We start from the raw sequence: 14,052 nt of genomic DNA on the forward strand, positions 1-14,052 counted from the left end.
CATCCCTTGATCTAGAGTTAGGGATGAGCAATTTGTATTAATTTGGTAATGATTTGTTAAAATTATGGAAAATCAATAAAAAAATAATTGGCAAAAAAGAGTTAGGAATGAGCAGGGACGTAGTTCAAGCAGCTCAAGGAGCTACGTAGCTAAGTTTCCTCACGATAATAACATGTTCAGGGTAGTTAAAACAAAAAAGGATTGTGAATAGCTCCAAAAGGATCTCTCCAAGCTGAAAGAATAGGTAGAAAATGGCAAATGCAATGAAATGTAAGCAACTGTAAAGTGATGTGTATCAGGGCAAAAAATCTTAATTTCACATATATGTGCATGGCGTCTGAACGGACAGTGATTAACTAGGTGTGAGACCTTGGATGTCAGCAGTGTGTGACAACTGTGAAAAGGGCAAATTACATGCTAGGATCATTGTGAAAGGAATTTAAAATAACGCTGTCAACACCTTAATTCCATTATACTAATCTATGGTGCAACTGCACTTGGAATGCTGTGTACAGTTCTGACAGTACACTTCAAAAACATTATTGCAGAGCTGGAATAGATGCAGAAAAGGGCAACCAAACTTATCACGAAGCACCTTCCACTGACTGACCCAGAACTGACATACAATCTCAGCGATGCAGCCCACTCGTAGTCAGAAATAGGTAGGTCTGAAATCACGTCGGTTGTGTGTGGTGAGAGCATTCTCGCGAGACGTGACACGAAGTCGAAGTTGCTATGTTTTCATAGCGCGGGGAAAGGAAGAGGGGAAGTTTGCTGCGCATGCGCCGCTGCTAAATTAGCTGTAACGTTCATTCACTTGACCGGAAAGGGAAAAGAGGACTGTTGAACAAATGTTGTAGAGAACGAAGGTGCACATTTGACGTCTCCACTCTCTCCAAAACAAACCGACCCGAAGGAGCAAGCGCCTGCCAAAAGCTTATTGGAAATACGCTTTGACATGGTAGTTTCAAGTGGCTGGTCTTCTGCTGAGCCATACATAAAGGGCAGAAAAGCGCGACCTTCCTTGTTAGTGTCCCTCACTGACGGAGGAGTGCCCATCGTGCCGAATTTCTGCCTACGCGGCGGCAAGAGTTCAACGAGCAAAGCTCCGCGCCTCCCAACAAAATAACCGCGTGCTTGGAAGCCTCGGCCAATCTCGGAGAACGCGCTGCGACCACACGGCCAGTCTTAACTGAAGGCTGCTTTTGCCTTTCTGCTCACCTTGCCCCGCACATGGCGGACGCCCTCCAACAAGTGCTCGGGAGCCGGAAGTCGCGATAGGGAATGTGAGGCTGCCGCCCTTTCCTCGCGGGCAGCCGTTTCCTTCCGTCGACGCGTCGCTGCTGGGGCCAGTCGGCTTCATGGCGGCCACGGGCGAGGCGAGCGCTGGGGTGGGAGCGGGACAGGGCCGCAGGAGAGCCTATGTGAAGGTAGGCGCCGGAGGAGGAGCGGGGAAGCCGTAAAGCTTTTGCAAGGATACTGCTATTTCCCCACGTGCGCGTGATTTTAACGACACGGGGAACGTTGGGAGTCGCTAATACGCTAGATTTCTTAGCGCTTCTTATCCTGCTGTGCTTTTAATTTGTCGCAGTTATACGCCGCCTTTTGTTCCAAGGAGCTCAAGGCGGTGCACATGGTTCTCCTCCCCCATTTCATCCCCGCAACAACCCCGCGAGGTAGGTCACCCACTGAGCTGCACGGCTGAGCGGGGACTCGAACTCAGGCCTCCCCCCCAAGTCATAGACCTGCGCTGTAACCATTGCGCCACACGGGATCTCGAACAGCTTTGAGTTTCTCCCCGCCCCTATTTATTGTTGCCCTCGCAACAATCTTGTGAGGTAGGTTAGGCAGTGAAATGTTACCAGGAATACACAACTAACGCAGAGAAAGATGCATAGACAGTAAATATATAAAGATGCATCTACTGTGTGTGTGTGTGTGTGTGTGTGTGTGTGTATAAATGCACGCGTGCGCTTTGAAATAAAAAAAAGTTAAATGCTCTACTGGTTCTTTTTCACACAGAATGTTCCCTGGAACATAACTTTCCCCCCTGTTAATTCATAACTTGGAAAATAGCCTTGATTGGGTTCTGTGGTAAATTGGGAAAAGTTAACCAAAGGTAGAGACTGAGGTTATGTAGATGGAACTTGACTGTTTTGACATATCCTCAGTCAGTAAGTTTTCAGACTTGAAGGTAGGCTTGCCACTGTCACATTCAGTTGTTTTTGTGCATTTTCCGCTAGTTTCTCATGTTTCGCAAAACAGACTCTAGCAATATATACATGTGTGATATTTTGAGTGTGAAAATCACAGGCCCTTTAAATATATGAAGGAAATACTGTATTGGCCCAAATATAAGCTGCACCTTTAAAATTGGAGTGGGGTGGGAATACCCAAATATAAGCCAGTATGTTCCTGACTGCATACTGGGGGGGGGGGGGGGGTTGTGTCTGGCTGCCTTTCCCCTTCCTCACTCTCTCCCTTCCCGGCCTTGGGGGAGAGGATGGGGGACTATGTACAGGCACTGTTTTACCCGTGTTCCTGGCTGCATACCATAAGATTGTGAATATAAGCTGCACTTTAATTTTTCAGGGTCTGAATTTGGGGGAAAGGTGAGGCTTATATTCAGGCCGATACAGTGTATAGTTGTCTAGATCTCTTAGAAAGAGACTGGGCCTTCATTTGAGTAGACAAATGCTTCAAGCTGTTTTAGTCAATTTAGCCACTTCACTTTTGTGGGACTAATATGAGAGCCAGTCTGCATTTGTAGTTCTACTAAATACCACATTTATACATTAGAGATGTGCTAACTATAAATGTGAAAAACTCAGGAAACATTGATACTTCTAAACTGCTTAAAAGCCACCTTAGCAATTAAGCAATATATAAATTAAATAGTAAATTACAGCTCTTTGAGTGTACATTTGGTCGCAAACCCAGTTTTGTGCCATGCAGCCTGTAGCTTTGCGGAGATGATAGGAAAATCATCCAAACAGGCCTGTCCCTTGTGTTGAGGAGCCTATTTTTCTTCCTCACCTACACCATTACATTTTCATAGCAATTGAACTACTGATACCAGATCAGGACTAGTGCCACAGTAATTTAAAGCACTCCGGCTGCTGTACAAAAAGCAAATATCCGTATGCAGCTATATGTTCTATTAGGATTGCCTCTTTGTGTTATAAATTCATGTGCTTTATATGCTTTCTGTATTTTGTAAAACTTTTTGTATATGTAATATCTGCTTTGCTTTAATATGTGTTGTAGCACATTTGCCATAATTGCTGGCTTCTAGGTTACCTTTAGGCATATGACCAGAGGTACAATCAGTAATCAGTGGAGAGCTTCTCCCTTCTTTCCCCTTTTCTTGGTGTCTTATGATCGCCTGGTTCAGAGCTGTTTGCAGGAGTTTTCCTTTCTTCTTCTGAGCATTCTCTCAATTCTACTGCATTCTCTAAATGTGACCTTGGTAGGGTCCAGGTGATGGGTTTATACATATTTGAACAGTGCTTTGTTACTGCTGATTATTGTACCAGCCAGTAGCAGTATGTTAAAAGTACCTCTGAGCACATTCAGAGTCTGTTTCTCTTTCTGCTGAACAAGTGCAGTTTGCCTCAAGAATGAAAGAAAAGCTTATAGGGCAGGTGACATAAACTGTTTGGGCCCTGCACTTCTTTCTTATAAGAAACTGAATGCTGCTGCTACCTCCATTACAAGTATACAGTGCAGAACTAAATAACGTAACCTCCCTCACACAAAAATTCCACTCTCGATACATGGTGCCAGCTAGTCAGCAATGCTGTCTTCCAAGATAATATCCCCAGTAGAGCAGGTGGGAAATCTGTGACCCCTCCAAGTCTTGTTGAACTGTAACTTCCATCTTCTGTAACTACTACTACTACTACTATTATATTTGTTTATACTCCGCCTTTTTCCCCTGACAGGGGCTCACAGATAAAATAAGAACAACTAAAAATGGGGGGTGGGGTCATTAAAAAATTAAACATTAATAGAACTAAAACTATGGATGGGCAATCACAGACAATCACAACAAAAACAGTGTGGTACCCATCTCCTCCATCTCCTCATTACAAACTGTCAGTTTTCAAAAGCATGCTGAAACAAGAAGGTGTCTGGCAGGAGGACTCCTAAGAGGGAGCCAGTCTAACTTCTCTTGGGAGGGAGTTCAAACTCTGAGAACAGCCACCGAAATGGCCCTGGCTAGGGCTTATAGGTATTGTAGTCCAACAACATACTGAAGGCCACAGGTTCTCCATGCCCTGCTGTGTAGGGATTAAGCAGGCCAATTCACTCTCATCCTGTATCCCCACCCCTTTTCCATATTTTATTTTGCAACTTGTATTCAATGTTCCATGGCTCTTAAGTCCTCATTAGGCTGAGTGGGTTGGAATTGTTCCCTTTGGGTTTTTTTGTTTTGTTTTTTAATGTTTTGCTTGACTCCTTTGCTGTTGGCCTTTTCACTTCTGTGACACTCCCATGTGCTGAATTTCTGAAGTGGAGAGCCTTTTCTACTTATGTAGGCTCCTCATGTAATATAGAACTCTAATCTCCCATGGTTGATAAATGTGCAGAGGAAAAAAAACTCCTGAGTACTGTAGTTACTATATGTCTGATTCCTGGTTCATTAAACTCCCTCCCCCTTCTCAGTCTGCTATCAGCAGTCTGTAATTCTAGGAATTGTCAGGCCATTTTGCAGTTTAAAAATATTTTTCTTAGTGTTGAAATGTATATACTTGCTTGGGGAGATTCCCTTGAGTATGTAGAAACAACTGATTTTTATTTATTTTATTTATTTATTTTGAGGGCCCAGTTGTGCTCCCAAACACATAGGTATTTGATCACTTGTGCTCACTATTGGAACAAGTGGGAGCTGCAACAAAAGGTTGCAGTGGAAAGCTAGCCAGTCATGTCCTGTTCCAAGATGCTCATGTGAAAGCTCAAATATAATGCAAAATAACACAGAACTTAAAGCAGTTGCGGAAAAGGAGTAAAAACTGGATCAACTGCCATGTGAATGTGATATTTCTCCTCCTACTCTTTCATCTTGTTACCCTGTACTGCTGCTGATGGTGTAGTGCCTTCTCCCTTTTAAAAAATTCTTTCTGTAAACACCAGCAGTTGTTGCTTGCTTGCTTTCTAGCACCACCTGCCATGGTTTTAATGAGCATGTCATAGGGCATCAGCAGTTTAGCTTAGTTCCACGCCAACAGCAAATTAATGTAATATTCTTGCCATCTTCTGTTCTTACTAAAATTTGCTGCTATCCTACCTTTCTTTAAATGTGAGCAAAACTGAAGCACCAGATGTTGCAGCATTCATCATGGTAAAATATTGCCAGTAACAACATTACTCAAATCTTGATCCTGTCATTTTAAGCAGGGTCTGACAGCAGAAAACAGTTTTGTACATCTGTTTCTCTATCCCAAATGGGACAAGGTCTTCAAACTAGTAAGATAATTTTTTAAAAACAAGCAGCGTTCTGTTGGAATTTGTGGTGAATTTGTGGGAACTTAAACAAACCATTAAAAGCCTAAGTTCAGTGTTTAGCTGCAGAAGTGAAATGCTTGCGCACCCATAATGCAAATGCTTGCAGAGGTGGGAACATGTTGCTCCATGTGACATGTTGCTGTGAAGGCTTGAGCCTGAAAAGAGAATGCAAAATGCAATATTTCTTAAGAACTAAGACAAGAAAAATGATAGTGTCTCCAGCTGAAGCATCCTCATGATTTCAGTTTAGATATCAAAATAAATTCAAGAAGACAATAGAAGGAATATACCGGGACTTTTGAGAGCAATTCCATCATGCCCTCTTGAAAAATCTGCTCTAGAAGATCAGGAGGCATTCAGTGCAGTGTGAGAGGCTGCAGCCTGAAGAGAAATTTGGTACAGACCATGTGTATAATAAGCAGTGTTCTTTGAATTTTGGCCTCTGAAATTAGTTGAAACAAATGCCGTAGCTGTGCCAATACTAGAAGATGTCTTAAAATGATCCTAGTTCTGATTAAAATCTCAGTTTGGCCTTTTGAAAAACTAGTTCGGACCATGGATGGACACATGCACATGTATGACTCATGGAGATGGAAAACAGCAGGGGATTTTAATTTTTTTTTGCTGCTCTGATTTGGAGCTTGTCTGCAAAATTTAGATATCTGCAATGTTTCTTCTTGCTTAATAGCTTCTGCATATATGCTTTGCTTCCGTCGTTCTCCTTGCAAATTACTGGCTTTTCCTTCCGCTTGAATATGAACTGCATTAGAAAATCTTCATAAAAACTTTCTTTAGGATGCTTCCCTCCTCCTCAATTAAAATAGATAATGGATGTGGTCTGAAGGTGCATCTCTAATGTGGGAATACTCCTGTGTGTATCCTAGTATAGTCAGAATAGCATGTATGCGATGCCTCGTACAAAGACACATGTTCCAACTTCTATCTACAAATCTTAAATTTTACACAGGAAGATTTCAAGAGATGGGCTTGAGAATACTTTCCCAAGGACATCTACTAGACTACTACTATCAGTATAATTTTTATGTTTAAATCATGCCCTGAGGTTTTGAAAACATTAAGATTGTTGCATCAGATCTGTTAGTAGATCCTAGGTAGAACCTTGATTTTTGAATTTTTAAACAACTTGACATTTTTTGGTTTTGGACAAACGAAGTTGAACTTATTTTCTGGAAAGCTCTGGATTCATAATGCCAACAGTCACACTAATACAGATAACTGTTATTGGTTTGGCAGTCTTACCAGTGAGCAGCCTTTGAGGAAGTCAGTGCCACTGTAGCTCTTAAAGTACCCTTTCATTGGCAAGGGACGCCAGTCCATCTGGCTTAACTCTCAACTAGGCTAAGCTTCCTTTCGTATCCACTTATTGAGGCTAGTACAGACTTGTCCTAGCCACTTGCATTCCTTTGGTCTCCATATCAAATACTTCTTAAATGGTATGACAGTTGCATTGACATGCCTATGCCTATCATGGAAGCTGCTGTACTCTGGATGCCAGTTTTTACCCATTTTAATGCATTCTGGTAGCAGAGGTTTTGTACAAAATCTTATGGCTCCCTACAGATCATAAGACAAAGGCAAAAGTTGCCTGCACAATCAGCTGCATTGTATAGTTCAGCTGAATCCTTGAACATCCATATTAGGTTTGCTTTTATTTTGGGTCTAGTTGAAAGTAAAGGTATGCAGCATGAATCTCATTTCCTTCACTGCTTTCTCCAGGCTAATCGTAACAGCTGCTAAGGACGACAAAGACAAACTGTAGACAATCAAATATATTGTACTGGTCAAGTAAAATGGATCCATGTTCAGTAGGAAATCAGCTGCAAGCTAGCAGCGATTGCCATAAAACATACTTTACCTGTCACACTGGATTCAAGACTAAGCAAGAACTATCATCAACTGATCTGTTACTCCTTCAGCTTAGGACTGGGATAACACTTTCAGAGAACGATACAATCTGCTTCCATCATGCTAAAGTTTACCTTGATAGGTATGAAGACTTGCAAAAGTCATGCTGTGATCCTTTTAATATGCACAAAAAGCTTTCAAGGAAAAACTTGCATGCAATTGACATAGACGATGCAACTGTTCTAAGTGCCAAGTTTGGACGGCAGTTTATACCTGGCTGGAAACTTTGTCAAAAATGTACACAGATAATAAATGGAAGTGCAGAGGTTGATTCTGAAGACCGTCAACGAAGGAGACTTGATTCAGACGTATGTATATGGGATAATTTTTTTCACCTATCTGTTGGACTTAGGCTTCAATCTTATGCACACTTACCTGAGAGCAAGCCCCAGTGAAAATGCTGTTCCTTAATTCTAAGTAATTGTGCCTGTGGGTTAGGCTGTACTTAACATAGAGCATCACTAAGATAAGTAAAGGTAAAGGGACCCCTGACCATTAGGTCCAGTCGTGGCCGACTCTGGGGTTGCGGTGCTCATCTCGCTTTATTGGCCGAGGGAGTCGGCGTACAGCTTCCGGGTCATGTCGCCAGCATGACTAAGCTGCTTCTGGCGAACCAGAGCAGCGCACGGAAACACCGTTTACCTTCCTGCTGGAGCAGTACCTATTTATTTACTTGCACTTTGATGTGCTTTTGAACTGCTAGGTTGGCAGGAGCAGGGACCGAGCAACAGGAGCTCACCCTGTCACGGAGATTCGAACTGCCGACCTTCTGATCGGCAAGTCCTAGGCTCAGTGGTTTAACCCACAGCGCCACCCGCGTCCCTCCATCACTAAGATAGCTATTATTAATTAATTAATCAATTAATTAATTAATTAACCCTCAGGTACTAATGGTATGCTAAATACTGTGCAATTTCCACATGTGTGGTCATCACTTGATAAGTGCAACATGAAGAATTATGTAAAACAGCCATCGTTAATCAAAACTTAACAAAAGGCACTCTGATATAACCTCACGTAATCTCAAATGTAGTAACTGGCAATAGAGCATTAATACATCTAGCTGCAGTTCCTCACATGTTATATTATGCATATATGTATGAATGTGCCCTAAGCAAGTCTAACGTGATTAATGTGGAAGAGAGCAGGGCTTGACACTAGAATGGTGAAACTGAGTAGAAGTGGATTAATTCATAAAGGTAAAGGTACCCCTGCCCGTACGGGCCAGTCTTGACAGACTCTGGGGTTGTGCGCCCATCTCACTTAAGAGGCCAGGGGCCAGCGCTGTCCGGAGACACTTCTGGGTCACGTGGCCAGCGTGACAAAGCTGCATCTGGCGAGCCAGCGCAGCACACGGAAACGCCGTTTACCTTCCCGCCAGTAAGCAGTCCCTATTTATCTACTTGCACCTGGGGGTGCTTTCGAACTGCTAGGTTGGCAGGCGCTGGGACCAAGCAACGGGAGCGCACCCCGCTGCGGGGATTCGAACCGCCGACCTTTCGATCGGCAAGCCCTAGGCGCTGAGGCTTTTACCCACAGCGCGCCACCCGCGTCCCTGGATTAATTCATAGACATGTATAAAAGTTGGAACCACAGCAGTCTTTGGGGAACAATGAGGTCTAGTCTACACATACAACAGAGCAAAGTATAGGAGTTCTGATGGGATTGAATCGATATCATTCTCCCCCCCTTAGAACTTATTTCATCACTTGATGGGGGGGGGTATCTATTCCTAGCAATAAAAAGCAGCATGATGGAAGATGTACTTTGAAATGGAAGTTATTCTCCAGTCTTCGTCTAATGAAAACATATAGCAGTTAATTTTTTAAAAGGTGAGGTCAAGAGTGAACTGAAAATATGTCCTGTTTACTTATTAAAGTAGGCTTTCACTATTTCTGTTTCCATTAATTTGCACCATTAGATATATACTCATATCCCGCTTACCTGCTCCACAAGAAATTGCCATTGCTTTTTTACTTTACTTCCTAGTGTTACTGCCCGTTCAGAGAAACCTTACGAGTGTCAGGTGGCTAAGATGTCATAAAATTTAAATACGTGTGTTGGGGGAGAGGGATGCTTTGTGCCACAGCTTACAGCAACCACTTGTTCACATTTTTTGTATTAACCTGTAACAATCTTCCTTGACCAAGAGCAATTGCTGGTGGATACCCTGTTCATGTAGACAGGGATTGAGGGCATCTCAACCTTATCCCCCTTCATATTCATGAACTGAGCATTTGAATGACACTCAATGGAAAGGTTTTTTTTACATTTGGCCCCAGCTTTGAGCCTCTAAGAAGTGACAGCATTCTAATTGATTAGCAAGCCTCTGGTAATGTATGCATTAAGCTTTGCATTAATAGTTCCAATGAATTGTCTGTATCTGTTCAGGGACGTACAGCTAAGACCTTGAAGTCCTTACAGTTTGCTAATCCAGGACGACATTCTGAATTTGCTCCAGAAGCAAACAAAAGGGAAAAAAGAAGGCTGCAGACAAAAAGCACATCCAACAATTCAGACAGGTGAGCTCTTTTCCTCCGATGATTACACTTATCCTTGCTTTCACGCCCTTGCGGGAAAGTCTTTATTTGCATCTGGACCATGCTTCAAGTCTGCTTAAGTAGATAGAATCTCTTTTCATTCAAGTGCATAGAAATGGTGTGATAAAAATCCATTGTAAGGCATGGAAAAAACCTTGAAGAGTAAAGAATTGCCACACAATAATGCTGTTGGAGCATCTGAATTAATCCACAGAATAGCTAAAAGGTGACTGATCCTGCCTTTTCTGTTCCAAAGTGGTTCTGAACAAATCAATTCTGTACTGAAGCAGGAAGGTGAATGTTGATTAGAGTTGTCCACAGCGTCAGTAGACTCCTTTCAGATATAACGTGATCACACCTTAGATAGTAATGGTGCCCTTCCCCAAAATTAATGAACCCTAAAACATTCTGCCCACTGTTGCAAAGGGAAAGAGAAGGGAAACAAAATTGCATAGCCTATGGACAGACATGACAACCTGTTGCATGGACAGACTCTGTCAACATGTTTCTATATGTAATGGTGTCTCCCTAGAACCTAAACTTGCCCGAAATTTATTGGCAGTCTCTGTGACTAATGTAATGTATGGCTTTTGATTTTTGGCATAAGATTAGCCAGAGCAAATTCACCTAAAAGTAGATTTTAACTGAATTGCCAGTGACTTAAAATGGAGTCCAGTGTTACAGACTGCTGTTAATTCTGCTTTCTTTCTCCTCCAGGCAACTCATACCAGCAAAGAGCAAAGTGTATGATAGCCAAGGACTTCTGCTTTATAGTGGGATAGACCTCTGTGACTGTCTTGATGAAGATTGCCTAGGATGTTTCTATGCTTGTCCCAAGTGTGACTCCAGCAAGTGTGGACCTGAATGCCGCTGTGATCGCAAGTGGCTATATGAGCAAATTGAGATAGAAGGAGGAGAAATTATAAGGAATAAGCAAGCGGTATAGCTTGCACGTTGAATTCAAGTAATGAGCGTACATGCCAAAGGTTTTCACTTACAAAAATGCATAAACTTTGTTCAGATTTCCAGTTAGCGTTTGAAGTGGTATATGAAAGTTGTGGCTCAGAGTTAATTTCCCCTTTTTGGCACCCTTACAAAAAAGAAAATCTAGAATCTTATTAATGGGCAAGTGGATTAATCGGAACAGTATTATGCATTTTGCACCATGTACTCTGTGGAAAAGATGCATTTCCCAAACGTCCTCCCTCTTTTCACCTGGGAGTGTTGCCCATTTCAGAAATGTGACCACTGATTTCATCACTTTAATCGCTCGAAACCATGAGCAGTATTAGCACATAGTAAACTTGTGATTTGATAATGATGTTGCATGGTGGGTAGAAGATATTAACAACAGATTAAAGGCTTTTTGAGAAGATGGTACCACTTCAAAGAAAAGTATTGGACCGCTTTGAAATATTTCTGTGTTTTTGTTTTTAATCTGAATACAAATCTATCTTGTGTTTTCAACAGTATTTCACTGATGAGGAGAAAGTAATAAACCAAAGATGTAATCTCAGGTAGCATTTCCATTATGGGTTTGTTATTTGAGAACTATATATTTGAGTCTCTAGGCAGTCGGACAGAGAATTTCTAGGATGAATGACAACACAGTCCCATTTAGCCTTTAAGAATATGTGCAGGTTAATTATTTGAATTTGGACATTAGGAGCACAAATGGGGAACCAGGAGTAATGTGTTTTATATTGCAATCACCGATGCTCTGCATAAGGATATGTACAGAATTTATTTTCAGTAGCAATTAAAAGGCTGCATTTTCTTGCAGGGCCATTTTCATAGTTTTGACCCCATATGCAATAAGGAATTGTATTTGTGTAAATTAAACTTGCCCTTGAGGATAGATGACTTTCCATTTGAAATGATGGTTAGGTGGTAAAATATGTAAGACTTAAAAAGTTCTTGTTAAGTATTATCCTAGGAGTTTTGTTTGACTCCGCCTATGTTCAGGAATTTATTCTGTTACCTGTAGTGTCCTAGGAAGGCAAATAGTGTCATGCAAAGCAAGAAAGCTGCATAGGAGCTGGTGGATGTTTGTCCCTAAATTCAGGAGGAGATGGAATTGAATCCATAGCCCTGAACCTGGAGTTCCATGACTGCTCCGATGGGCCCATGTGGAGCTACTCCCTTATTTGACGTAAAAATGTTTATTGAGGGGCCATGAGGTCTGAAAACATTGGAGTGTATCCAAGGAGCCTCTGGATTAAGTCAATTGTGTCTTTACAGTATTTGTATGCGTGCATTTATTTATATATGTATAGAAACCATTTCATTATCAATTATGATTGCATTTTTTTACAATTTGCAAATGTCTGTACTTTAAAAGACTTAAGATTACACCTTTGCTGGGGCTGCATTATATCTGACTAAATTGGGCATTAGCAAATCATCTTGTAAAGAGAAATCCGCAGTAGGAATGGTTATTAAATTTAAAATTGCTTCACTTGGTATCTTTTTTTTAAAAAAAGCATTTTTCTATCTAAAGCCTCAGTATGCAAATAGATTTATTGGGACCATCCAAAATGCCACACAGTCGTTTTCATAGGTCTTAAAAAAGGTATTACCATACTGTGGCTTTGGGCTTTTTCCCCCTATTGTATGAATCAATACAGACTTAATATTTTTTTAAAATCCCGTAAAATAACTTTAGAATACTATGTGCAACTTTGCTTGACTTGATTGATTTCATATGTTATGTAGTAAAGTTCTTACAGCTATGTACAGAAAACTAGCCATCACCTAAAACTGTTTTTAGAGCCTGCCTAACTGCTGGCAAGTTATTTGAACAGATGGATTTTTTTACTCTCCCTGCAAAGTGGCATTCTGCAAAGCTTACAATAAAATAAAAGTACTTAAAGGGGAAAGTTTGGCACCTGAACAATGAGATACATATATATGGTTTTATCCAAAGCTGTCCAGGTGCGAGCAGAACAGACTTCTAATCATGCAATCAGAACTTCGCTCCTGCAGCCTCTTGCAGGCTCTCAAAATCTGCTCTGTGGGGTTGAGTAACCCCTGAGCAAATTTGTGGAATTGTAGAAAGGCATAGCAGAAGAATATATTATGCTGCATGAGCTCACTATCAGTTTAAAAATTTGGATACTGGCAGATAAATAGCTGCAAGTCACATTGCAGCATGCTGGAATATGAAATCCTCTTGAACTTAAATTTCTTAGTGTTGACATCTACTAGCACTAACAAAATGTAAAGCAGCAATGCAAATATTGTGTTTGTCTAATTTCTTCAACAAAAAATTGATCAAATTTACCCTCAAATGTTTAGACGTGTGTCTCAGTGACTAATCTATTATAAAATGTTATACAGTGTAATGGCTAGTATGTATTTGATACAGGTATGTATTGGTAATCTGCTCCAGATATTAACATTAATTAAACAGAGGTTGCAGTTCTGTGCACAGATACTTTGGTCAATTCCATGAATACTAACAGATAGTATGTACTGCATGCTGAAGTGATTAGTTATGCAGAAAAACTTACTCCGCTTACACTGAAGCATTACTGCTAGTACTAGGCAACTGCAAACGAAGATACACTACTGAGTAAATATCAGGTATTTTCTTTGTCAATTCACGTCTGAAGATTCCTATATTTCTTATCATTTATCAAATCCTGTTAATAAATACATTTATTTGAGCCACATATTTAGTTCTATTATTCTTCTTTTTAAAGTTCATCCAGATAATGAAGAAAAAAATATCTGAATACCTCTACTTTCTATTAATTTACTTAGCCCAAACTTATTACAAAACAGAGGACTACTACTCATTCATTTTGTTTGTATGCCGCTTTTCCACCAAAAATAAAATGCTCAAAGTGGCTCACAAAAAAGGAATGCATTTTAAACAAACAAACACTACAAAAACAATTTAAGAACAGCATAGCAAAATAACATAGTAACAGTTTCATAATAACAGCAAAATAATAACATGAAGAAACCACATTTCAATACTATAAATATAACAAGAAGACTTAAGCAACACAGCATCCAATAGCAAAATTAACAAGGGGGCTTCACAGTTTTCCCTTAACTCTAGAAACACTCC

The 14,052-nt window shown here is 40.8% G+C and overlaps 1 protein-coding gene across 2 annotated transcripts; it reads left to right on the forward strand.

The window, feature by feature from the left end:
• The first annotated feature begins 1,299 nt into the window (after positions 1–1,299).
• ARL14EP (ARF like GTPase 14 effector protein) lies at positions 1,300–13,648 on the forward strand. 2 transcript variants are annotated; one of them, XM_028729588.2, is made up of 4 exons: positions 1,308–1,430; positions 7,246–7,742; positions 9,826–9,956; positions 10,692–13,648. In XM_028729588.2, exons 2-4 carry the CDS (start codon positions 7,320–7,322, stop codon positions 10,918–10,920), a joined length of 783 nt encoding a protein of 260 aa, XP_028585421.2. In that variant the 5' UTR covers positions 1,308–1,430; positions 7,246–7,319; the 3' UTR covers positions 10,921–13,648. The 2 variants fall into 2 exon arrangements, with proteins under 2 accessions (XP_028585430.1, XP_028585421.2); XM_028729597.2 differs by lacking the exon at positions 7,246–7,742 and having other exon boundaries at positions 1,300–1,430.
• Positions 13,649–14,052: the final 404 nt, after the last annotated feature.

This window comes from Podarcis muralis, chromosome 1 (genome assembly GCF_964188315.1).
Source record: "Podarcis muralis chromosome 1, rPodMur119.hap1.1, whole genome shotgun sequence".
NCBI classification, from domain to species: Eukaryota; Metazoa; Chordata; class Lepidosauria; order Squamata; family Lacertidae; genus Podarcis; species Podarcis muralis.